General features: G+C 40.9%; 3 protein-coding genes across 5 annotated transcripts in view; all 3 read right to left on the reverse strand.

The window, feature by feature from the left end:
- The window catches only part of fkbp16 (FKBP prolyl isomerase 16), a 55,053-nt gene extending 51,409 nt beyond the window's left edge, over nt 1-3,644 (reverse strand). Inside the window, exon 1 of the mRNA XM_035641883.2 lies at nt 3,513-3,644. The gene's annotated coding sequence lies outside the window, so the exon portion shown is untranslated. The remainder of the gene's footprint in view (nt 1-3,512) is intronic.
- On the reverse strand, nt 26-5,796 carry pex11a (peroxisomal biogenesis factor 11 alpha). Of its 3 annotated transcripts, none has more exons than XM_047333169.1 (3): nt 5,664-5,796; nt 3,513-3,688; nt 26-1,880 (listed from the first exon to the last, which is right to left on the reverse strand). In XM_047333169.1, the coding sequence occupies exons 1-3, from the start codon at nt 5,708-5,710 to the stop codon at nt 1,312-1,314; spliced, it is 792 nt and encodes a 263-aa protein (XP_047189125.1). In that variant the 5' UTR covers nt 5,711-5,796; the 3' UTR covers nt 26-1,311. The 3 variants fall into 3 exon arrangements, with proteins under 3 accessions (XP_047189125.1, XP_047189126.1, XP_047189124.1); XM_047333170.1 differs by lacking the exon at nt 5,664-5,796 and adding an exon at nt 3,763-4,086 and having other exon boundaries at nt 3,513-3,628; XM_047333168.1 differs by lacking the exon at nt 5,664-5,796 and adding an exon at nt 3,763-4,086.
- Nucleotides 5,797-15,864: 10,068 nt separating this feature from the next.
- On the reverse strand, nt 15,865-25,830 carry gnrhr4 (gonadotropin releasing hormone receptor 4). The gene is made up of 4 exons (XM_035643605.2): nt 25,659-25,830; nt 24,656-25,271; nt 17,753-17,957; nt 15,865-17,679 (listed from the first exon to the last, which is right to left on the reverse strand). The coding sequence occupies exons 2-4, from the start codon at nt 25,169-25,171 to the stop codon at nt 17,213-17,215; spliced, it is 1,188 nt and encodes a 395-aa protein (XP_035499498.1). The 5' UTR covers nt 25,172-25,271; nt 25,659-25,830; the 3' UTR covers nt 15,865-17,212.
- Nucleotides 25,831-27,031: the final 1,201 nt, after the last annotated feature.

Raw genomic sequence — 27,031 nt, forward strand, 5'->3', positions numbered from 1 at the left:
ATAGGTAGTCTTAGAAAAGCACAGGTTTAACTAGTTATTATGTTTATTAATTAGAATTTCTGATAAACGTGACATTTAGTCATCTGAACTGGATGAAGCGAATACACGCGAAATGCCACCACAGCTTTGAGGTTTTGTCTGAATCACAAAGATTTGAAAAGAAAAAAAATACACAGTATCAATTCGTAGACAACAAGTTAAGAATTACATTGTAAACACATTGTTTTGCTTTAAAAATAGTAACATGATTGAAATTTTTAAATAATTTCTTTCCACTCTTCTTTTAGTTTTAATAAACCCTTACAACCCGGTTGACAGTCAAAAAGTCTAGACCGTGCCTTGGAAGGCAGAGTCGAAAATATCAGTTTAAGGGTTCAGTGTGTAGGATTTAGAGACATCTTGCAATGAAGCTGCCAATTTCAACCCACTGACTTCTCCTCACCTCACCTTCCCTCCCAAGCAAGTAGAAGAACCGATGCTGGCCTTCAGGTAATGTAAAAACTCTCTAGGGCCAGTGTGAAACATGACGGTGCTACCATGGAAGAGGACCCACTCTGAATGTAGATATAAAAGGATTCATTCTGAAGAAACTGAAACAATGATTCTTAGGTTCATGAGATTATACAATAATGTAAACATAATTATGACTATTTAATCCAATTTCTTCCAATTGATGTAATTCCTTCACAGTTTACCCTTGAGGAAACTCCCTTAAATCTCTCAGATGCCTCGTCGGCTCTAAAAGCACTTTGGGGTGATAAGCAGCTGATGAATCACTTGGATGATAAATTGGTACCATTCTAATGATAGAGGTAAAACTTTTAGTAACATTTTATCACAAAACAGGAAACAAGTGACATCGTCTCACAGATGACTCACGTTTTAGTTTCTCTAGAAAAAATTAAGAGCCCTTATTTTACAAAAACAGTAGTTACAAAACTGCTGGTAGTGTGTGAGGTTTTGGAAAAGACAGGAATGCACATTGAATTAGCCTTGGCTTTTAAATAATGAAATACATAAACAAGAATATCAAATGTAAAAACATGATTTGCTACCCTTTAAACCAGTGATTTAGACGTTATTAAGTACTTGAAAGCCACTCAGTGATTGCTTGCTTGAATTTGGTGTTAAACATTCTAACAAATGTTACAAAATGTGCCTGTGGTGTTACCTAATCTCACTGTGCACCAGGTTAACCCAAGTCCACCATTACAGCTCCAGCTAACTGACACCAATATTGCTTGTAAACACTTATCAGAATTAACCTTTTGACCTGCAGTTAGTCAGTGAGGTTTATCTCAGCCTTGGTCATCATGTATTTATATTTAAATTGGGCTTTGCAAAGGTTAAAATCCCAACCATTGAGGATATCAGACCACAACATGCAACAACTCCTGCATTTGTCTGGTAAATACCCAACTTGTTTAAGGGACCAAAGAGATCACAAATGTTTTTCAGCGTGTCCAAGGCAACAGACGGGTGCGATTTCAGGCTTTCAAACAGCAGAAAGAGCAAAGCATCGAGCTGAGGAATGACAACTTCGGCCACTTCAGGACTCTCGCTGACATGCTGCGACATTTTCTGTCTAAAGTGCTTATCTCTTGCTCTCTGCATTATTAACTGGAGCACTACATAGAAGTCTCTGGTCAGGTTCATAATGAGCGAGAGGAGGTAGTAGCGGGAGGACTGTAAACTCCAACATTCCTTGTTGATATCGCGGATAAGACCAACACTGCTGGCCCAAAGTACATTGTCACAGAGAGAGTAGAGGGCTCGGCTGACGTTGGCTGCAGTAAGGCACAGGCACAGCACTCGGTCAGAGAGTTGCATGGATCGGTTAGCAGCCTCAATGGAATTTATTGTGTTCCCCAGCCTGAACACTGACAAAGGAGGAAGAAAAAAAAATGGATGAGAGCAGACATCATTTTAATATGAAATGTCAAGTCAACATTTCATAGTCGCAGGCGGCAGAATACGATATTTTAACCAAACAACAGTATCTTGTTACATTTATCCCTCGGAGGGAAGGAGGTCGCCGTCTCCATTTATTCAGTTTGTTTACATACTGAAATAGAACCAGTTCTGACTGAGGCTCCGCTTTGCATACTTTGCTACCTGAACACTTCAGAAAGAAAATTATTGCATTATCTACGAGTAAATCCTCCCCTTAAATGCTTGGCAAGTCCTGCATGTCTCTTTCCCCCACAGGCCAGACATAGAAGCAGTGGAGCCCCGTAACTGAAGCTTCCGACAGAGAAGAGATAACCGAGTGGTGCACCAATTGAGCCCGGCCTGCTTCTCTTTGGCCCAGCCCTGGGCAAGGACTTTATTGCCTGACCCTGCTGAGGAAGCACCTCATCCATCATTTCCACGTGTCACTAATCAAATCAGTCTCTTAACTTTTTTAAATTCATATAGAAGTTTCAGAATTCCCCCCTGGCTGTAAATGCCAGACTATAGGGTCATAGTTATTTCTGCCAGTGAAGTCAATTTCAGCTCATAGTGGGGGGGAAAGACGCCAGAATCAACACAGCCACAAACAGCCATTAACCTGGTCTAAGGTCATGGGGCTGAAGGTACATGAATGGAAAAAAGAATGCAAAATTATTCCCACCCTGTGAAGCAGTTTCAAGGCAGTTTGTTGTGCACTTTTACTCAGCACAAACAAAAGTGACATCCTTTTTTAGAAAAGCCACAAATGTGTTTATTTTTATGAAAAAAATTAGATATTGTTTTTTAAAAACGAAACATGAGATTGAGCAACTTCAAAGATTAAAGAGTAAGATAAAATCTACTTTTAAACAAAAAAACAATAGCTTAATTTATGTGGCGGCAAAATGTATGCAGGGTGTCCTGCATTGTTGGTGACAGAGGTAACACTTACCCTGGAATGAAGAAAATCTTTACCAAATGAGAACACACATATGAATATTAACCTTCGTGGCTAATGTTTAGGTCACTTCCACCGATTAAACAGATCATTGAATTTTGACAGAATACCACCTCTGCCAAACTATTTCCTCGGGACATCGATTCCATGTCGTCGTGCCCCCCCCCCCCCGCCCCCATTTTTAGTTAACAGTTAAAAATATATCTTTCTTTCTTTGCTGCTTTGTGATTTATTTGCATGCAAATGTTCATATCATCTTTTGTTGATATTAATGAACATGTCAACTTAGTGCATCATTTCATTGATATACATCGAAATAGGTAGAATTGATGTGGATGCCCGTTTATTCACAAAATGTTCAATGACACTTGGACAACAGGTTGGCATAAAAAAAAAAAACAAGCAATGTGAATTCAATGTCTCTAATCTGCTGCAAATATTACAGGGTAAAATGGGTGAGCCTTTGTATTTTAAGTCTTGTTGGGTTTCTTATAGTTAACTTGAGAGCATCTCACACCATTCACGAGGACACGCTGAACCCTACAAGGCCGTGTGTCGAAACCCCCTCAGTTGTGTGTGACCCCCCCCTCCCTCACTTCACAATGAACAGCTACATACTCACATTTTCGACCAGCATTCATGTTGGCTTCCACATCTTGAAGTTTCGCCACGAGGTCCCTTCTGTCTGGGTTGCTCTTGAGCACATGTGTCGACAGCGCACATGCGAATTGGGTTGCTCTGAAACACACGGGGAGACGAGAGAGACCGTCGGACCCTGGACGACCACCGACCCACGAACTTCAACGATGGAAAAAAAAAAAAGGAATAAAACCGTCAACGCAAAAGTCAAAATCGCGAACACTCCGACTCACCTGAATACGTGGACTTTTCCTTGGGTCTGACTTGTGAACTTTACAACCGTGTCCATGGTCGAACCGAAGGAGAACGGCGTGTTCCAGTTAGCCAGCGCACAGTTCGACTCCCGTCAGGGGACCGACCGACCGACCGACCGACCGCTAACGCAACGTCCCGCCGCCGCTGTGAGTCGCCCGGCCTCTGCCTGACCGCCGTCAGCAAAGGCGCTTCATCTCAGTTCAACAGCCAACGCGCAACTTTAACTCACAGAGCTCTTCCCCCCTCCGCAGTTAAATCTCATCCAATTTGTCAGTCGACATTACGCGGAGGCGGGGGCAAGGCGTGCTTGTTTCACTACGGAGAGCTTTGCAGACGGACCAAGAGTCGGACGGGTTCCGTGGGCGCACCGGCCCGGCACCGTTGGTTACTGTGGTAATTCTAAAAAGCACTTCTTCTAAAGGAGAACAAGATGAAACTTAAAGTTCACTCTAAAAGTTCGCATTCACTTTAATTGAGAGGAATATACCCACTTCTGGAGATATTACAAGATGAAAAGTAAGCAAAAAAAAAAGTGAAGAGCACGGTAATTTATTCATTTTTCGCAGTAATGTATTACTTGGATTTTACAGGGAATTTACTTCTACCTCTATTACACATTCTGGATCGGTCTTAAAACCTAATACTCAAAGAGTATGATATGTTAAAATTCAAAATGAGGGATTGATTCTATTTAAAGTTTTGTATGGTGTATGTTGTTTTTAAATATTCTAATAAATTACCATGAAGATTGCCATGTGGATAAATCTGACAGCACAGATAAAAAGGTGAAATGTAAGTGATTAACTGTATTCGTGCGTGTGTGTGTGTGTGTGTGTGTGTTGCGTTGTGTTGAATACATGTTATCTCCAAATCATTCTTGATATCTTTTACATGTATCTAAAACTGAACAAACTGCAAATGCCCTGCCTTCTTTATTTTGACCTATTTTTCATTGTCTGTGTCTTTCAATTATGGTTTCTCTCTTTTAATCCTCTCAATATGGATCTGTCCTTTATGAACAATGAAATTGAAGAAAAAAAGTCAGATTTGAGAACTATCTTACATCTTCTGCTCCTCAAAATAGAGACACTGGTTTCTTTGATCTACTGTGATAACAACACGTGTTTATGAAGAAGTCATGGGTCTTTTGTTGTTGCTGTTAAAGTAAAAAATCAACATAATGCACAACACCATTCGCTAACTTTGAGGTGGTGAACACGCTGTGACGAATTTAATATGTCAAAGCCATTTCACAGTAGAAACACCAGCCTGGTAGTAAACAGTGGTCAAACAGACGAAACATCTGAGGTAAGCCACAATTTATGTACTGTATGTCACTGTGTGATACAACCTATCTTCTTCTTCGGCCGTCTGTTCAAGAACCATTGGTCGTAGGGTGATAACACACCGTTGGAGTCTGGGCTTTGCTATGATACATAACTTGTGGTGTAAATTGTCATTTGAATTGTGTTTATATAGGTGAAAATGGTTTATATCGGCGTGTAGCAAAGTTTCCCCTCATTTTGCGCATATGCTATATGGCTATATTGCTTCATGTTTAGCATCATTATATGTGTTTCACCTTCTGTTTGACCTTGGTCGGAACCAGACCAAATTAGGACCCAGTTTGTTTGAAAAAGAGTTGAAGTAGAGAATAAGTATGGCTGCCAGATAAATAAATTTTATAGAACCACTGAAGAATAGACACTGGTTTCAAAATGTAATCAGGCAAATGCTTAATTTTGTTTTTCCTGCTGTAACTATAGTGCTATCAACTCATGGACCTACTTTTTTCCTCCCATGAATTACCATTTCAGTCACAGAGCTAGAAAAGCTAAGCTTTTTGAAAACCCCTCAAGGTTGTTTCAACGATGCTCACCAGTTATTCCACTCTTCTGGAAAAACGTCTTCAGTGTATCTCAACATACCCTGACTTTCAGTGCCTCTAAGCTTTCTGCACTTGGGAACATATTCACAGGTAACTGAAGAGCCATGCTTTTCACATTGCGGTGACTGATAGCGGCCTAGCAGCTGGCCTACAAGAGAGACCTTACCTTTCCTTAATCCCCTGACACTCCTGGTGTATCTGTTGTGTATTGTATCTGTATTGGACCGTATATGCAACGATAACTGTGTCTTTGATGTGCATGTGATCTGAGTTGGCCTTTGTGCCTTTGATTACTCACAGTACAGTAATTCCTCCTTGTTCAGCAGCCTCTATTTATTGGTGCTCATCCAGTCGTGTAACACAGGCCCCTCTCAACCTAAAAAGTCTTGTCCCAATTGTTGTGATGTTGACAGTGGTTGTTGAATTGTGTGGCAAACAGATGAGACCCAGTAAAAGTACCCATGTTTCTGTAAAATTACTTCGGTGATGCCACGGTGGACTAAAAAGCTCCAGGATCTGTAACTCACTATTTACTCATGTATTGTGAACTGTATTTTATTTCATTACATTGTACATCAAGGTCTTGGCCTTCATTTATGTATATACTGTATATACACACATTCTTTCACATCAATACCTTTTACTCCTTTGGTCCTGTTTGCTGCCCTAAAAACCTTTGTGGATGAGTCAATAACCTCATAACCAAAGAATCAAAGTTTTTACAGATAATATTGTTGTGCTGAATTCACACCATGCAAACAGAATCTGATCAAAGTGGGATTTGAAGCTAAATATCAGCTATTTTATTGATGTTTATTATAGCTGGTATAAAGTATATTGACTTTTTCTATGATAACCCAACAGTCCAAAATGTAAAATTAAAATCCTAATCATCCTAAACAAATTAACTATCCCAGAAATGGCAAATTATCTTGTATGCATGAAATACCAAGCCTGGTCCTGACAATACCTGATAGGCCCACATAGTGGAAGTCATTTCTTCATTTGCTCTGATAAATGGCAACAACTTGGCCAGCCTTAGTACAACTCAAATCATGCAGAATATATTGGCCTGTCTCCTCTATCAGGGGTTTGTCCACTTGCAGGCCACTTATCGATTCCAGCATTATGTATGTTTTTGAAAGTCTGGCAAAAATGTAAAGTTTCCAAGTCCCGTGGGCCCTTTGTAGATAAAGTCGCTCTGCATTGCAATATCAGCTGGACTCATTTCCATAGAAGGAAAGCCGTGACAGTTGTGGGGTAGAATAAGTGACCTTGAAATAATTTCTTATGTATGAACCCTTTTGATGAACATTTTCTCATATACAGTAGCTCTTCAATTACCGTTTTCATTTTTATGGAATAAATGTATAATTTATTTGAAGAAAGCTTCGGATTAGCCCATGGCTTTGGATGAAATGTCATGGCTGCCTGCTAATCAGCACATTGGTCAAATTAGTTTCCCCCTTTAAAATGACATAATACCAGATGATGTAGGCAGCTCACATTTAAATATTTAGATAAATTCTGACATTAAAGTAAGAGACTTTACTTCCAAATGTAGTGTGGAATTTAATATGCATTCATAAAGGGGGCAGGGGTTACTATAGGAGCGATTTTACTCAGTTTAATTGAATTGATCAGTCTCATAAGAAGCTGTTACTTCCAATTCAGTGGGTCATTACTTCAAAGAACACAGTGATTAACTGTCCAAATTAAGATAATTTATGTAATGATATCTACTAATAGGTAATAAAGATTACTAATTATCAAATAATATTGCATGCAAATAGTTTTACCAGCAACTGGTAAAATGTGCAGTGTAGTAAGATGGGCCATGTTGGAGAGAACAACAGGCGGTTTACATATCAACAGGTGCTAAAAGGACTATGAATGAAATATTAAGGATCAAATTCTTGTACAGACATCAACCCAATAATTTTGTCACGATAGAAATAATTGTCTCAGCCTCTTCGAATAAGTTTAGAGATTTCCTTGGCTGGAAACCAAAACAAAAGGTTGGCCACTGAACTTACCTAAGCCCTGCCCCACTTCATGGGCAGCATCCTTCGGAGGCTACATTTCAAGATGGGTTGCGTCCCAATTCGAACCCCCCTCCAAACGCAACCGACAAATACGTCCTTCCATTACTAAGCAACAAAGGTTCCAACGGGTGAATCCTTCACAGGCCTTCCTATCCCAGTAGGTAGCTGCGTGGGGGCCGGCTGAGCTGTAGTAAGTGCAGCAGCCATAGATTGTATATAAAAATGGATGCAGTCATTGGGTCCAGAAAGTGAAGCCAGTGCGGAAGTGCCTGAAGCCTGTTTTAGTAGTTTCCTGAGGAGTTTATGGTCTTAATCTCTAGTTTCAAGTCTTCTCCCCAGCTCTTCCAAATATGTTTACTTTTGGTCGCACAAAACCAAGATGGCGCTGGCCAATATGCACAATTCGAGGGGCCAAAACAGCAGTTCACAAACCAATGGGGGATGTCAGGTGGGTTGCCACTTGGCAGCTGCTCAAAGTAGCTAACAATGCAACAGTAACGCTGGGACAAGCTGGTGACGCAAATATGCAATTCTCCATAGACCAGACCAAGTTCGAAGGATTTGAAACCCCAGCGTTGAGACACAGCTCTTGACTGTGGTTTATTGCCTGGCAACAGAGGTCCTGTAAGCAGTCCCATCTGTTTCAAAAGCATTTGTGTTGCAACACTTTTGCTATGTTTGTGCCTCCAGTTTGTTGCTCCCTCTGTCTGTGTGCGTCTGTCCTGACCTCAACAAGATGCTGCTTTATTACCTTACATTGTGTGTGTGATTTATGTTTTTTTGGGGGGGTTAGGACATAATATGTTATGAGGATTTAATTATAGCAAAGAAGGGACACCAACTTGTAATGGTGCTTGCTTTAACTGTCAATGATTATACATGGATGAACTCATTCATCAGCATTAGCATATATGTTAATTGTTTGGCAAAAAACAAACTTTATCAAGTTTATTTTTGAGTTACATTTGAAGGCCAAACGTAGGAATCAATGTAGACAAATATGAAACAATCAATAGAGCAGACTAGTGCAAGAACAAAACCCCAAATACAGCATACACACACACACACACACACACACACATACACACACACACCTACGGATTCACAGGCATGTCATGTAGACTCAAAGGTCAAAGGGGAAAAAAGATGTGAGACCATTTTTGTGTCAGTGTCAGTTATGGGAGCAGATCTGATATGTGTGGGTGGCCGATCCATAATCCAGGGGCTCCAACCTCGACTGTAGAGCAACTGAGAGGTCTTTTTCCATGGACCCGAGGAAAATTGGGGTCAAATTTGAGCGTAGGAGTGTAGGAGCCAGAACATTCAAAGCATCACTCAAAAGCAATAGAAATTTAAAATGAAGAGCAAAAAATAATAATGAAGTGTAGACAAGAGCATACTAATCTGATATGCTCTGTAAACAGCCAAAAACCAATAGCAGCTTTCTGAATACATTCTTTGTCAGTGGCCTCAGTTATTTCGAAATTATTCCCATGAGAACCATTTGCATTGCTGATACCAAGGTTGTGCATCCCCTGCCTGATCATCACCATTAAAACTCAACGAGTCTTTCTACAGAAGCAAACAGCCATTTAATCATGTGAACAAAACTTGAGCATGACTAAGTTTATAGAATAAAAACACTGTAACCTTATCTTCTAAGCACCCCTTTCTATACTGAGGAGCATGAGAGACAAAAAAGCCCCAAATCTGTGTCCATGTTCACACATGATCACTTATCTTTTCAAGTGATGTATTAAAGTACAGTAGTTCTATGTACATGCTGTATGCCAGTGGCGTGCAGTCAGGGCAAGCAAATCAAGCCTGTTAAAGCTAAAAAAATAGACATCAGTTAGATGATACCTAAGTGGAAGCAATATACTTGATATCTTGTAGGAGCAGGGGGTTGAGTCTGACCGAGAGCTGGTCCACTGTGCATGCACCTACACCTGAGACCATACACTCATTGGTACTAGCTCTGGAACAAGCTGTATCAACGTTCCAATGCATACCATGCTCTATCATCTATTTTACTCCAAATGACCATAATTTATGAAATGAACATCAAGCTGTATTGAAGAAAACTTAAAACTAGCTATTGAGACCATAAACTCCTCAGGAAAATGTTGACAGACATTATAAATCAAGTGCGAAGTAGAGTCATTTTCACATAGACTTCTAAACTCTAGACTTCTTTTTGCCGCCAGTGGAGTCGCCTTTGCTGGTCATTCCAGAGAATACAGACTTCAGGCACTTTCCAGACCCTGAGACTATATCTTGTATATTTATTAAATGTACAAATCTGTAAAAATCTACCAACCCCATTCTTAATACTCCTTGAATACGTTTTTGTTTTAACATTGTAATTGGTACAGTGAAAGTCATATAATGTTTATTTAAGCTGGAAATACCAACACTCTGTGGTTTATGTACTGTAAAAGAAAAATAATGTTCTTAAATGTTGTTTTGGGTTAAATAATCCAGCTTGGGGTGATTTTTTGTCTTACCATAACATGCAAACCTCCAAACCGCAGTGGACATTTCCAGAGGGAAGAACATGATCTGGTCTTTATTGACTAAGACAACTGGCCTTGAGGAGTCCCTGAGTCCTTTTTATGAGCCTAACCTCTGCCAAGTTTTCACCCATGTCTGTCTCTCTTTTTGTTTGTTCCTTTATTTGCTAATGAAAATCCGATCAGCACCAAGTTTAGCATGGGAATGGGGCACCTGCAGGCAAGGGAAGAACCCAACAGTTTTATGGGGTTTGTTTTTTTACATTTTCGTCAATTTATTAGAATACAATGTATGGGTCTCAATGTAAAAGTCACATATGATTTGGTGTTCAGACATATGAGTTTGTATGTGTGCATATTATCAGACTGTTTCCTTTTTGATACGAGCCAAACAGAACTGCATAGAATTGTTTGGCCTCGGCAGAGGTATGAGCTCTTTGGTTTGCCATTCTGGTTTCAATATTTGCAATCAAAATAGTCTGAGGTAATTTGAAAGCACTTGCACTGTATGTCTGACTAAGTCATTTAAGTTTCTCTTATTTTGCTGGGGTATATCTGTTTGAATACTCATTTTCATGTGTACGCGGAAAAGCGGTGTTTTTAAGATCTGAAAAATTGATTCAGTCCAAGTCTTCATTTGACTCCATCGCCAAGGCTGACAAGGTTCAAGAAATGTTAGACTTTTTTTTCCCACTGGAATAAATGTATGAATTGTGTCGAATTTACCAGCAACAAATAGCTGTTATTTTGAAGAGATCTTGATTGATGTGTCTCAGTGTCTGCAGCTTCTAACAGTCATACTGTATTGAGTCCTTACAGACATCTTAGCACAGAAGCCAGACGGCTTTCATTATTATTAGAAATATGTAGACAATGCACCCACTGAGAAAATAACTCCTCGTTAGAAAGCAATTACGTTTGTGTGGCCGTGGCAATCAGCATTTTCACTGCATCGGGACTTGGTTTCAATTACGCAATGGGAGTGCATGGTCTTTATTTGGGTGTGGATTTATTAGAAGTAGATATTCTGTCACTGCAATCAAGATAGTAAAACTTGCAATTAAAATTTGCACTGTTGCACAAGATGCCTTCATGTTTCAGACAACAGTGATTGGATGATTGCAGTGTATGTTTCAGATTCGAAATATTGTGTAGAAGTAGTTAATTAAGTAAATAAAATATAACGAAATCAAAGATGGGTATAGAGTGGATGATTTGCCTCAGGTGTGCAGGGCAGATTTTTTTTAATTGCTTCACCTCTTTAAATCATTTTGCTTGTCTCATTCCCTCTTTTCAACCATAGTGGTTAAGTCTACTAATGTTGTTATCAATATCAAATGGTTACCTCTAGGTCCTAGTGTTGCAGCTATTGTTAACCAGTGTATACTGTCCATAAATCATTTATCAGATTACCTTGGATGCCTGAAAATAGTGTGCCTGGCCTGAACACTCATCTTTTCATTGAATTCGCAAGACTGCTGTCTTTGCACAGAGTCATTATAGGATGACATATTTTTGATATGGCGTAGGCTGTTTAAAGAGTACATTCTGACCGAATGTTCAATGATGCTTGCTCGCCTGGTGTATGTCTTACACACATGTTTGTGACGTGTTGGCATTGTTATTCACTTTCTGCCCTCCTCCGGGACTGAAAGGGAAAAGTCCAGTTTCCACAGCCAAAGGTAGAAATCCTGATCTTAACTGAGCACAAATAGTCTTTGAGCTCCGCTCATTTTGAGTATGACCCACAGTATTTCTTGGGTTGGTACGTGTGCTTAATAACACAATATGTTTTCCTTTTTGTTTTCCTGACATCCCTGTCTTCGCCTGGTCTGTGTTCGCGTGGTGTTGCTCGCTCTCTCCCGGCTTCCTGATTGCCAGTTTGTCTCCACACCTGCCATCGATCAATATTGACCCTCCATCAACTCATCAGCTCCTGTTTTTCATCCACTCAAATCCGCCACTGCAAAACCAGTTCATCAAGTCCCAACCTCATCAGCCTGATCCCCTGCTCCTTCTCCTTCCTGCTTGTCATTCACCCAACCATGCTCACCACCTCCTCTTCCCCTCCCGGCTCCGCTCTGCCCTGCCAACCACCGGCTCCTACCTTGCCCTCTGCATTGGCCTGCCAAGAGCCTTCATTTACCCATTCGTCTTCATTTAGTAAACAAAACAATACATCTTCATTGTATCACTCTCACTTTGAGTCTGTGTTCTGTGTACGGGTTGACCTTCTAAATGCATCACATCCCTGCAGCGCAGATCCAGTTCTGATTGGTCAGTGGTTGCGCTGTTCGCGGCAGGTTTTGATCTGTTTACTCCAACATAACCTGCTTCGGAGCAGGTTAGCGGTTCAGCATGTGTCCGTGTGGAGATTCATTCTGGTAAAAAGTGAAGCAGTTTCAAAGGACTGAAAACCTGAAGTTTCCTCTGTAACTCAAATCCTGCTTGGCAGTGCAGGCCTCTGGACTAATAATAATAATGATAATAAAATGATCTGCGCCTGGAAAGCTCCTTTCCACCTACACCACCTGTAATAATCAAGTCCCTCAAAGACCAGGCCAACTTGTACAGATCACATCCCAAGCTGAAATATTGCCATAACATTTGCTGAGCGAAATCACACTGCCCAACAGGACCTGTCCTTAAAATTCAGTTGACAGCTTGTCCTTGGATTTAGTGCCAAAGGCTGACAGTTGCATTTGCATAAGATTCTTGGAAAATATAATCGGTGGATTACTGTGAAAGTGGTAAAGCACTTGAGGACGGACTCTTTTATTTGTATTGTCGCTCTGGCAGAGCTCGTATCACTAACAAGGGGGAGTAATTACCACAGTGGGTTGAGTTCAAATCCAGCCTCTCCCTCTCCCTTTCTTTCCTGTCTGTCTCTAAATGTCTGTGTCAAATAAAGCAGACGTGCTGAAATGTTTAAAATCCTTTGAGAGCTTCTGGACTTTGAGGTTTTGAGCCAAGGTTAATTGACCACATTTGAGACGCTGCTTTAAATATTAGTCGTTAGATCTGATATTAGACCTGTGGTTATTTACCGTAACTTCAGCCTGCTTCACATCTTGTAATACATAAATGAGACTTGTTCGTATTTTAATACATACATATTAATCTCTGCGTTCTTTAAATTGTATTTATTTGGGGTGATTGATGGAATGTGGATCACACTCCTCTATTTGCCACGTAACCATTTCTTTATTTGTCTGAAACCCTTCATGTATGTTTTTGTGAATCATTTATGGTGTAAAGCAAAGAACAAAGTCAAGGACATGATGATGTACAATATATGTTCAGGCTCAGTGAAGTCAAATGAATTCTTTGTCTTCATTATAAAGCCGTTGATTGCTCTAAAAACCTGTTTGAAAAAAAATGAATGGTGAACATCTATATTGACTATTTGTGTAACATGTTTGTATATGAATGGAGGTAGTGCAGACTGCTGTGAGTTATACAATAACATATATATTAAAGCAGGCAATTGAAACACTTGTGTCTTTTGTTCGATGTTCATAGCAAATATATCTCACACAAGAGGGAGCTCTACAAAGCACACAGCACAGCATGTCTTGCAAAAGGAAATCATGTAAAAGCAGTAATGATATAAGAATATATCCTCTACCTGTATTTTAGATTTTCCATTCTGGGATTAATATCACAGCTCTACAGTAAACCAGCTTGTCTTTTGACACTTCATTTTATATTTGGTACTCCTTCAACTTCTTGATATTCGCTGCCTCTTTTTCGAAGTGGAAAAGGGAGGCTTTTTTTCTGAAATGAACTTTTGAGCTGTGCTCAAGTGTCCTTCTTTTATTTGAATCAGTTGTTATTTACATTTAATCAGTGTCACATACCTCTCCACCCTTGACTACTTTCCCACTCATCAGTGGCCATTGTCCACAATTTGAACAGGTAAGTGGACAACAGAATAGAAAGGTCGATTGTTCTGAATTGGCTCATGTCATTACATTCATATTGTTGCCTTATAGAGGAAGGTAGCTTTAAAGACCAGGAATCGAACCCCCGAAGTCACCGGTGTAACCCACTAAGCTATATCAGCTGTTCATGTCACATCCGTTTTTTTGAAAGTGGATAGCAGAAGATAGAGATCTATATCAATACAAAAAACAATAAAAAAGCAATAATATATGTGCGAAAACAATACAGTATGTGACCAGAATTTGTTTTTAGAGTAAAATATGTAAGAACCACAAGCCTCAATATAAATCATAACACAACAGAAACAATTTTAAAAAGTGAAAAAAAGTTTCAACGGTGAGCGAGAGCCGCTGCAACAGCTGCCACACAGGGCGGCACCAAAGACTGTTTTGTGGAGCCTCCCTCGCCTAAAATGACTGAAGAAAAAAACTGCAACAACCCATCCTGTCTCAATAAAATAATCATATCAGAGAGCTTAATTCTGAGCTTGTCTAACTTTTGTTTGCCTCGCACTAATCTGTCTGTAACTTTGCACAGCTGTCGAACAGAACATGACTGTGTTGAAAACAGATGGTGATATTCTGCCAATTTGAGCAAAAGAATGCATTTACGAAACCTCAGATTTAACCAAAGTGTAACGCAAATGAAAAATTATATTCAGCGAGGAAACCGGATCCCCAGAAGAAATGAAAGATTTGTGCTTTGACATTGAGATTTCAGTGTTGAAATCCACATTTTATAACTGTCAAAAAACTGTAAAAAAAAAAAAATTCCTGTAAAGATTGAATGAATGACATGTTATTCTCACTTGGTGACTTTCCCCAGACACTCAGGGGGTGACAAAAGAGCAAAATACTTGTGACTGACATAAATTCTCCCCGGTCCATTCGGGAGATTCACACTATATTCACAAATTGTAGATCCTTCTTGCTCCGTGTTTGCATCGCACATTGATCATTTTCTCTAAAATTGAAATTTTTAGATTCTTTTGTTACGACTGCTGTTGCTGCTGAAAACCCATGTATCTGTCACTTGTTGGGAACAGCGAACTGGAGCTTTTTGCCTTGCAACTTGTCCACTCAGATTGCCAGACGTGAAATCTATGATCCAGTCGGGTTGGAGTGATTTTCTGGATCATTCTCCCTGTGACAGGGCGCAATACAGAACCATCTGCTAGGTTTTGCGTCACTCAGCAATAAAAAGCCCTTGAGGTGGATCTGCCGAGATTAAGGTCCTTGTCATTCGCTGTAGCTTGTGCTCCAGGTCACTAATGAGTATTTCTCCGTAAACATCCAGACGTGTATCCGTCACCCGCATCATGTCAGCTTTAACGGGTTCAGCAATCATGCCCTCCTCACTTCTGAGAATGAAGGCTGCATTGGACTGTGACTTATAATTTCTCTCAACAATAAGGCAATTTATTTATTTACAATGAGGCTAGAGAATAATTTTGTTCATGTTTGTGTATTCATGGCAACACATAATACCAGCGCTCATTATACATGATACATTCTTCCATGTATACGAGGAAATAAGGCTAATTGAAGTAGCATTTCACCAATTTTATCAGAGACAAAGGGTGTTCAACAAGTTTGGAGAGTGTAGAATGTGGTTGAAAATGAAACAAGTGCTTCACACCTGTTGCATTGAAATGTTTTACATTTGATATTACTTGGCAGTGATCATAGAAACAGTTTGTGCATCATCCAGTGCAATGTAAAGAGAGAGTGATTTATTCAATTCAACAGAGAAGCACATTTGCAAGTTTACATCACCACATCTTGCATAATTTGCAGAAAATAACAATATAACAATAACATAACAATATCATGCAAACAAACAACATTATTCCCTCTTGGTGTTTTTAGCAACACATATAAGTTAAATACCCGTTTACCATTCACTTTATATTATTAACGAAGTTTATAATTTGAATTAATCTGTTTTCTTATACATTTCTTAGTCACAGAAAGTCACGCCACTAATATGAATATGAAATATACGAACTGTCATGATGAATAACAGTTTCTTTACAGAGCCGTTTCTCCGGTGGGGTTTTTTTTTTTTTTCTGGTGCAACACAGTCAACACTGATCTGAACTGATCTCGAACAAATTGAGCAAATTAAGCAGCATGTTCTGCAGGTACATTCAATACATACTACAGTATTCCATAACACACTTCATTAAAACGCTGTCATGGTCAATGAAGATCATGATATAACATTCATTTTTTACAATGAAACAAGTTTTATATACTGCAAACAAATCACCATGAATGACAAGTTGGAGTAGAGCAATTTTCAGTCAATAAGCTAAGGAGCACACGACCTTATAGCAAAAAAACAGACAAATAATTAAAATGTCAAACTGTGAAACCTCAATTTTACCTGACAGGGAATTATTTTAATCACACATCATAGTTGATCTAATGACAACCGCACAGTGTGTTTCCTTTGTTTCTTTGAAAGTAACAATAAAGTGAATGTCAAGATCAGTGTTTGTCTGTTGAGAATGTACAGGTTTTTGTGCGTGTACGTGTTGTAGCTGTGAATACCTTTCAATTTGGCAAAGTTGTTTTTCGACTCGAAGAGTGATGCTGAAATATTTGGGTGCAAGACATTTTCAGTCAATTTAGAGGGACTTTGAACAGATTTGTCATCAGCTCGACCTGAATTTGAACTCATGGGCTTTTAAGCTTCCGGAAAATCTGTTCAGCGGCGTGTGAGACATCAGCCTGATGCGCAGCGTCAACCTCAGTCAATCATCATTTTATGCAGAGGAGCAACAACCTGTGTCACACTGCAACGGTTTGTCAAAATCGGATCAGTGGCATTCAAGACAGTGAGTAGGATGAACCAGCTTTACTGTAACACAGCACTGACTTACTGATCAGTGGAGCAAAACTTTGCGCTTTTTCATCTGAGAAAAAGACACAATATTTTCGTGGATCTTTCAAAGCAAAATCACCGAACTAGCCGTCAACGCTAGACTAAGATCAGCACAGATAAGAGGCAGAGATTCTTTTCATTAAATTCTTTAAGGGAGCCTGCTCACTGGGATGATTGGTCTTGAGCCTCTTTCCTTGCTGTTCTTGTTGTTTCCCTCTTCTATGTCTGTATTGTTGCCACTTGAGGCAATCTGCCTGTGGGATGACAGGCGCGCCATGTGTACGTGGCAAGTGTTATTTTCAAATTCGGTCCGTGTGTTTGAACTTTGACAGCATCTCTTAAGACCCTGGCGAAGATGGATGGTGAACAGACCATAAGTAATTGGGTCTAGGCAGGCGTTGAAGAGCCCAAAGATAAACAGCATGTGAGTCAGCGAATGGGAAACCGTCTCCTCCATTTTTTCAGGGAACAGCCAGTACCACAGGCCGAGCAGGTAGTACGGTGTCCAGCAGATGATGAATGACGTCACAATGACGATGCTCATTTTCAGAGTCCTCATCCGAGCTTTGGGGATGTTGTTGTGAGATCGGCGGAGGTGGACGTCTCTCGACACCACTGGAAGAGAAGAAAACATCTTCTTATGTCTCATGTCTGATATTTTCGGTTTTGCAGAAAATGTGAGACTTACAGTTATTCCGTGCCATGCGGCTGGATATCTCGACAAGGATCCGCGTGTAGCAGTAGATCATGATGACCAGAGGCAGGAGGAAGAGGCACACAAAGGTGAACATGTTGTAGAGGGTCTCCTGCCAGTGCTGGACAAAACTGCCGTGGGTGGTGCACTGGGTGAAGTTCTCTGGGACTGTGATGGTCACATTGTGGAATATAAACATCTGTGTGAAAAGATGAGAATAATTCTATTTAGCAATGAACCTAAATCACTTAGGCAGACAGAATGGGTGTCTCAAGTCATCGCTCCCCCACGCCCCAGACCATGACTGAATCAACACGGTCTGGCATCGTGATGCATGTGCTAAGTGCATCTTGGAGGAGACGGTTAGAGAAATAAACTCTGAGGATCTTGGAGAGTACAATTTTTTTTCTTTCCTCAATAGGAAGTTGTTGGGAATTATTGATTCATCATCCGATCTGATGGCAAAGTCAAAGGCTGGGCTGTAGCGGACAGCTGTATTAACTATATTGCCTGATTGTAGCGCTGTAGATTTCGCAAACTGTACCCATAGAGATAAAAGCAGCAATGACAGCTCTACAGTGTTTCATATTTCATTGCTAAAATAGAAATATTACATGTTTCAAATCTGAAACATGAATCAATTATGAAAACGCAGACATTGATTTTATGTAGAGGCATATAGAGCTGATTGTGAAGTGTAAAAGGTGTCTAATACGTCTTAATATAATAACAAAGGGTAATTAGAACATTTAAAGTCTAATCAAACTGTAACATTGACGAGCATTGAAATACATAGACATTTTATCACTCTCTCACAGTTGAGTGTGTCCTTATCATTTTTGAAATTAGATATGGTAGGATTGATATTTCTTCCAAAAGCATCTACTGTGACAACAAGATTGACAAAAAACCCTTTGGCAGTGTACGTCTCAGAAAAAACAATTGTATCCATCATGGAGGAAAGGTACCCCGTGAGACATGGACTCACATTCTCTGTGGGTTATGTGCACATCCGATCCTTTTGTTTGAGTAAAATCCAGTAATTGTATTTCTGGCGGACGAATGAAGCCAACCCCCGAAGGAACCTCCGACAATCTTGGGTTACCTTGAAAGTGCGTAAATGAATTTGATGCCTTATCCTATTTTAGATAAAAATTTGTTAAGACGCAACAATTCCCACGTCTTCATTATGTGTTCCCCTGTATCTCTGCTAAGTAAAACACACAGATTGGAAAAAAAAATTGAATCTATGACTACAGGCTACCAACTCAGACATTAAAGCTAAATAAAATGTACTGCTACACTTGCAAACCATTAAGTGTCTTCTATGACTATGCTGCCAATTTATAATGGTTATGGTGTGCTATCATATAAACTGAGGGCAGAATAAACCCCCACGGCAAAGTCAAACTTCAAGACATTTAATGTAATTTCTGAGTCCTTCAGATATCCGGGTGAAGATACATTGACTGCATCTATTTGCCGTTGATTCTACGAGTCTCTGGATCATTTGGTGATGTGTGATAGTGGTACTGGGATTGAGCGCAGTATATTATGTCAGTCCAAAATCCTCCATGTGCTCAACTGGACTGATAACCAGCGACGGCAAAGGCCACAGCCACCTGCACTCGCTGGGGGGTCTCAAGGTTGGACTTGTGAATAATGAGAGGTTCTGTTAATGAAAGGTTCTGAGTTCTAATTGCCAATGATTTTAACCAGGACTGCCAAGTCAATACACTTTGCGACGAAACTGAAACCTAATTCAGAGGGAGAATTTAAAAAATGATGTTTAAAAAAGAAGAAAAAAATACATATGATTTTGTATATGTATTTGAATTTTATCCCCCTTTTATCCTCAACTTCCTTCCTTGTTCTCCACACAAAGGTCAGGAGCATGAATTAGACCTCATTCAGACTGGTACTAGCACAGAATGAATACAATGCAAGGGACTGTGTGCTGGTTGCCACAGGTTACCAGTGAGAACATGTACTATGGACCCCAGAAACCACAGTTTTAAGTGTTTTGTTTTTGTCACGTCTCAAAACTTGCAAGGGTTGTAGTGTTCCCCTTGTTCAGTCCCACTCAAACACGCACACGCGCAAACACACACACACACACACACACACACACACACAAAACTTAGAAGCCTCTTGGATGAGAGGCTTCTTCAGTTCCAGATTCCACATATCTGTATCGTGCTTGTCATGACCCTGCCTTGTTTTCTTTGTGGACGCTAGTTTGTTTATTGAGTTGTTTCCTTGATTCGCCTTCCTTGTGTCTCCGTTTTAGTTTTGTTACTTTAGTTATTCCTTGTTTCTTGCATTTAGAGTTGTGGATGTTTCATGTTTTATTTTGAAGTCACTTTCCACGTGTCTCTTCACTTCCTTTTCCCCCTTTTTTTTTGTTGCACTTTTTCTTGTGATCTATTCTTTTTCTTGTTTTCTTGTGATTCCCTGTGATTGGCTGCACCTAGTGTGTCTCACCTGTGCTCATTCCTCCCTGCCTCCCTTGTGTATTTAGTCTCCGTGCTCCCAGTTCGCTCTGGTTAGTCGTGGCCTCTGTTCTGTCTGCTCTCCTTTTTTTTTTTCTACCTAGTGATATCTCCTGCTTTGTTTGCTGTTCCTGTAAGGATTTCTGTTTCGTTCAGTTTCGCCCCTCGTGGATTACCTGAGTTAGATTTTGCCTTTGTTTGCTTCTAAAACTGTAAGTTTTGTTTTGCTTTATTCAACCACCTTGATTCTGCAATCTGCAGTTAGGTCCTGCTTCATTGTCCTCACCTCACAATACTTGCAATGTGCAAATGCTCCACTATGTTTGTAAAAACAACAACAATGCTCGTGAGCGCGGTGAGACTTATTCAAAACAGATGCAGAAATGTTTTTGTCCCTGAGGACCACTAAAAATTCATGACATTCACATACTTGATCAAATTTTATAATTAAATCTTTTGTTCATGTGGGGGACAAAAAGCTAATTATAGCAGCTTTAACCGTATTCATATTATTTCTGTTTATGTCCTGAACACAGTCTGACAGCAAGTAAGAAGCACTATTTCTATGCAGGCGTGTGTATTCCAATCGGCACTTTCAAAGGTTCACAAATAAATAGTGGAAATGTTTCTGACATAATTCTTTGCCTTTCAAAAATCCCTTTCAGAAGCTTTGCAGCAGAAAGAGGATTTTCAAAGGTCAGTGGTTCTTTCTCGATCCCTGCTCCGAGGATGGAGAAGTGTTGTATCCGGAGATATTTGCACTCATTACAATACCTGTCAACCGATCAGCCAGTCACAGTGTGAAAGTGTATCATAAGTCATAAGTCAAAAAAATTCATTAATCATTTAGTGGGTTACACTTCATAAAGCAGAAATCATAGTAGGTTACATATACTGACACTTGTTGTACACTATTGATATTTGCAGCCACCCTCTCTGCTGCCTAAGGGAAATGCCTCAGATGCACCGCAGCGGGAGGTGCTTCGACAAGGATGTGTATTCCTTTGTGACTCTTTATAATAAACAGGGAACCCTTCAAATATTTGTGTCTTGCCTGTCACCTCTCCCAGGTAACTCCATTTACACTATCAGCAGCTGAATCTAGCTTGCGGCAGATGAATGTTAAAGAAAATTCTGGGGGCAACCCGACAGCCAAATGTTTATGGCATATACGCCTTGAGCGGTGGGACACTATCTTGATCAAATAAAGGCAAATAGGACAATAATATATATATATATATATATATATATATATATATATATATATATATATATATAAATATATATGGGTTAGTCGCAGACATTGAAATTCCGACCTCATTGGGCGGCAACATACGGCAATTGCTCAACAAAGATTCAACACAACACAGCACATACAATGCCTATAGCATTCAAATGGTCTTTATTTGGCCACTCGAGGGAAATATTTTTCATAGGCCCATAAGTCTTCTTTAAAAATGTCCGAGTCTTAGTCTCGTACTTCAATCATTACATTACTTTTGCTTTTCACGATGTGGCTTATGAGTCATCTGTCTCCATTCTTTACTGTACAAATAGGTGTCTGCATTTCAGACCCCCTGGTGTATTCCAGAAAGAAACTCTCAACCTAACCCTGAACTCTGAGATGGAAAACTCTGAGATGGGAAACTCCTTGAGTTATTCGGTTTCCGAACAGCTGTTCTGACTTGGTAAGATCAACAATTGAGTATGTTCACTCTGAGTTACGCTCGTGGTCGACCACTACAAAAAGACATCATCAATGGAGCTCCGATACCAAGAGTCACCATGGCAACCGAGGCAAAAATAAGTTTCTCTTACGTCACGTCGTTAGAGTTGGAGATACTAATTCGCGCTCATGGAGAAAATGAGCACATGCTGAGGAAGGGGAGTATCGCAGCTGCAACTGATAAGGAGAGACAGTGGGCGTGGAAGGCAATCACTGCCCGAGGCAACACCTAAGACTGAATGAAATAATCAATAGATTTAAAACGATATTTTCCTTTGCCATTGGTTGTGTAACAGTCAGTGATGCTGTCTGCCCGGGCGGCCGGGATCAATTCTTGTTGCTCACATCTGAAAAACGGCACAAAATAACGTCACTAACGATGAAAATTATTTATATGGATATGTAGTGCATAGGTCAAGCATATGGTTGTAATCATATTTCACATATTAAACAAAGAAAACATCAGTGGCTATTTCAACTTGTTGTACAGAAAACTCCTAATTGCCCTTTCGCATTGCCCATAGAAAAATCTAAGGGCAATGCGAAGAAATTGGAGCATGGAAATAAGGCCGGAGAATATTGTTCATACATGTGATAGATTGTAAGAAAAACGGCAATGTTCTACCAAGTAGTCGTCGGGGAATGAAGGCACATCTATACGGGGTCTCCCCCGACGTAAGGCTGATAAATTAATTGTGCTTCCACATCGATCAGGTTGACGAGGAAAGGACACCAAATTTTTTTGACAGCTAGATCAGGTTCATCAGGTAGAAAAAAAGTGCGGTAAATAGCTGTATGAATGTGAGTGGGGGGATGTGACTTTGCTGTAAAGCGCTTTGAGTGGTCTATATGACTAGAAAAGTACTATATAAAAAACATCTACCATTATACACCTGTGGGTAAGTAAATTAAAGATTGGGCCACACTATGATCTCAAGTGTGCCCAAGATGGAAGTACACAGAAGTCGGCAGAAGGAGGAGGCAGTGGTGGACAGATGGGCTACAAAAAAATTCAAAACTGCATTTCAATTCCTGTTTCCCACCAAAGAGTGAATGTTGGTCTTTTCAACCTAATTGTATTGTTTTAAAGTGTGTAACAAGTGAAAGGTTTTGCAGCAAGGGCCAAAAAAAAGAAAAGAAGAAATCGTTGACCTGACACTGTATTAGGTACTCGATAAGGATAACTAATATTTACAAACCTGGAAGACTGTCAAGTCAGGGATCCCTACATGTGAGCAGCTGCCTCATTTGTGCTCAGCAGTTGAGACCATTTCGAGGACTATTATATCAATTTCTCATGTCGTGTTTGGCAAATAGCAATTTGAACCTTGTGCAAATCATATTTGTATTAATGTTAAGTTGTGCTGTTTCCCACAACTTGGTATTAAAAAGCAGTTACTATTTTCAAATAATTTAATCAATCCAAATGCTTCAAATACAACAGGGGGTGGCAAAGCACTTTTTAAAAAAGATGTGTTGTTGTACAAAATGGGCAAAAGCAAAGTCCACCAATAAAAGAAGAAGGCAGCACCGCAGACCCTGTGAGCAGCTGCATTGTCCATGTTACACAAGATATTTTTTCCCTCGATTACCTGAATGATGTTTCATCTCGATTCCCTCTGCAGACTAAGCACCGAGGTATCTACCTTCATTTCCCTTTCAGTAACTCAACAAATGGATTCCTTTTGAAAGCAGACCCTGCTCTCCGCTTTTTGTTTTCATCCTCCCTCTAATAAAAGGCCAGTAAACACTGAAGTGAAGGGGACAAAATTAGCAGCCTCACATTAGAACACAGAACAACTTGTGTAATATAAAGCCAGAGAGTGGCACAATGTAGAAAATGTATTAAAGCACCTTTAATCCAGCCCCCCGAGATGCCCTCCAAACCCAGGAGCTGAGCACAGATGACTCCTAAATGTCAGCTGGAGCTGAGACGACTGCAAGCCTCCCGATCCCATGACAGCAGGTCGTGCACAGTGAACCGCACAGCGATCAGGCGACTTTGAACGCCGCGTAGTCGGAACTTGTGAACTCTCAGACACACGAACATCCCTCTCAGTCACACAACAACACAACTTTCCAAACAACAATCAGACAAAGCTATTAAATTAGATTCTTATGGAAAAGAAGAATCTAACAATTCAAAGTAGTTTACAGTATCATCTGTCCCTAAACTGAGATTCTGAAATGACAGAATATCTATTAACCATAGGGAATAGAAAACAGAGGAAGATCCTGACCAGGTCAATGCTCAGCGGCGATCGAAGACACAAGAAAAATCCCGACAAACCTTGAGAAAAACAATATGTGGTCAGTGTTCGACAGGTGAGGCTGAGGCGGAGGTGCACCTGCTCACCCGATGAAATAAGGAAAGTTTACTTTCACCAATAGATTTCTGTCACTCTAAATCCCAATGCCCTAAATGACATTTCAAAATCAAAACTGTCCCTGCGGAGAATGAGACAGGGCAACATATCAGGGAATGTGCCTGATATTTAGACACATATACATGTAGCCAAATACACTGTAGCTATATAATGAATATCGCCTTTAGATTTATTATTCTTTTGATTATTCTTTTCTGTTACTGGGTGCTTGTCTAATTTCAAGTTGATGCCTGCTTGGGAAACTTCCACGCCAACGAAGCACACTTGACCTTTGCACGCCTTCTCCTTTTACCTGGGGCAGCGAGAGGACGCAGCTCATCGTCCAGGCCACGGTCAGCATGATTTTGCTTTTCCTCTTGGCCTCGCTGATGCCCAGCGGGTTGAGGATGGCGGACTTCCTGTCCAGGCTGATGACCACGGTCACGAAGGCGCACGAGTACATCGCCACCAGCTTCAGGAACATCAGCAGCCGGCAGGCGACGTCCCCCGCCTGCCACTGCACCGTGATGTTCCACGCCGCGTCCACGGGCATCACGATGAAGGTCACCAGCAGGTCCGCCGCCGTCAGGTTCATGATGAGGATGCGGACGTGGGACTTGCGCTTGCCGCCGTGGCCGGCCGCCCACAGCACCACCAGGTTGCACACCGCCGACACGGCGCACAGCGCGAAGGTGATGATCACTCGGACTTTGGCGGCGGTGGAGAAAGTGGGCAGCTGCAGCGCGTCCCCGTCCGCGCTCCCGTTGCACGCGGAGGTGTCCGCCTGGCAGCTGGCGTTCACCGCCTGGTCGGTCGGCTGGTGGAACATGGTGCCCGGCGGCGTCTGGGGCGATGCGGCAACACTCCCGACTGGTCCCACACGGAGGATTTCACTGCTGCATTCCCGGCTGGACTTTCACCTGTGAAAACTGCGAAAAGAAAGAATTAAAACAAAAAAGAGAATACATATATATATTTATTTATTTATGCTCGGCTGCATGTGCCAAAAGGACCAGATGCTGTGCGTCGGAGGCGCCTGTCACATCTCCATATCACATAGTCTTCAAATCAATAGGACTCCTTGACGCATGTCCGCAATTAACAAGTTGCGCCACTGCACCACATTATAGATCTTTCGGAATGGAGCATTGTTGCGTTACTAAACTTCCCGCGGTAACAATATGAAAGTGTTCCACTGCTTCCTCTAATTAGACCCACTTGCCTCTTGTGAAGAAGGGGGGGGGGGAGGACGCGGACAGAAAACCATAATTGAAGCATGTATTATTTTTTTTCCCAGGCAGATATAAATGGTTTACCTGCAGTTAGGAGCGGAGCTGCCAGCGAGCGCCAGTGGAGGTCTCACTGCGCGTATTTCCACCGCGCGTCACTGCAGCTGCAGCCTCGGTCCGCTCCATTCCTCTGCTCTGACGCGCAAAGCGCCTTTTGGTTGGATCCGTCAATGGACCACGGGGGGCCCCCGGCCCCCTCTTCCCTGACTGATGAAACACCCCCCAAATCCCCAGAATGGACGTCCAGAGAGCCTCGCACCGCTGCAGCATCGGCCGTGTATCAGGGGGAAAACATCAGACGCGTTTATTTGTGTGTAGTTGTTTTTTTAAGGGAATAGGCTCTGGATAGAAACAGCAGCCCATCCCTTTCATCCGCTCCCTGACCAACTTGTCCTATAGACAATGATCAACTGTAAGCGTTTGTTTGGAAAAAAGCCTCGAATAGATCACAGCGCACTGGCCCACATGTCTGTTTTGTTTTTTCATCTCCAAGTCAGTCATGTGCTGCTGCAAGACATTTCACGCAGTATAGGCTGATAATGGTTGTATATGTGGTTTAGAGGAATGTGCCTCTGTGTCAGGACAGCATGAACAGCATTTTTCCAATACATTGCAAGTAACCCCAATGCCCTTTACATGAAAATTAATATGCAAATATGCACAAGACAGTAAAGAATCCACATCCAGACACTTGGCACACAACAGCTCCAGAAACAGTTCTAAAGCATGTGAAGATACAAAGGTTTTCAGGTGGCTCTTTGAAAACTGACACTGTGGTGACAGATCAGACATTTTCAGAAATAAAAAGGAGATACAAAGCCGCGAGCAGCATGGAGGTGCCCTCGCCCCTTTATTCGAGCCAAGGGAAGGTATCACAGAGCGACATGAGTCAAAACCTCTATGATCCTCGGAGCAGACTGTTGTGTGGTTGAATCATGCACATGATTTCTAAAACAGTCTGTGTTCACACATGGGATCTTGCAAGGAACACATGAAAAATGACTAATTTAGTTTAGCTTTATTAAGGGATAAAACAAAACCTGCAGGACCAGGATGCTCGAGCCCCTGCATGCAGGAACCAACAAAGTAAAGCTTGAACCTAATTAACTGATCAATTCAGGTAGAGTCAATTACCAGATGAGATCCAGTATCGTATTGGATTTGTGGTTGTGTTCTCTATGGTTTTTTCCCCACATCATATTCTTTATGTATTATCATCCACCAAATCTATGCTATTTCTGTCCTCCTGTGCAATACATATATAAATATTTATTTGCATATTTATTACTTCCAACCCACTGCACATTTTTAGCCGTCCTTCACAAGGCAATACTTTGCACACTTTATATACATAGCTTTTTTGGAAAATAGTTTTTTCCTGTTTTTTGCTAGTCTTTGTG

The sequence above is a fragment of the Scophthalmus maximus genome, chromosome 7, assembly GCF_022379125.1.
Source record: "Scophthalmus maximus strain ysfricsl-2021 chromosome 7, ASM2237912v1, whole genome shotgun sequence".
Taxonomy (NCBI): Eukaryota; Metazoa; Chordata; class Actinopteri; order Pleuronectiformes; family Scophthalmidae; genus Scophthalmus; species Scophthalmus maximus.

Coding starts and splice junctions, on each gene's coding strand:
- gnrhr4 (XM_035643605.2), bottom strand. CDS start 25,171: ATGTTCCACCAGCCGACCGACCAGGCGGTGAACGCCAGCTGCCAGGCG. Junction 17,958..24,655: donor GCGTCCTCTCGCTGCCCCAG/GTAAAAGGAGAA, acceptor CTTTTCACACAG/ATGTTTATATTCCACAATGT. Junction 17,680..17,752: donor CCGCATGGCACGGAATAACT/GTAAGTCTCACA, acceptor CTTCTCTTCCAG/TGGTGTCGAGAGACGTCCAC.
- pex11a (XM_047333168.1), bottom strand. CDS start 3,818: ATGGACACGGTTGTAAAGTTCACAAGTCAGACCCAAGGAAAAGTCCAC. Junction 3,689..3,762: donor GGAAAAGTCCACGTATTCAG/GTGAGTCGGAGT, acceptor CCATCGTTGAAG/TTCGTGGGTCGGTGGTCGTC. Junction 1,881..3,512: donor CATGAATGCTGGTCGAAAAT/GTGAGTATGTAG, acceptor CTCCTTTGTCAG/TGTTCAGGCTGGGGAACACA.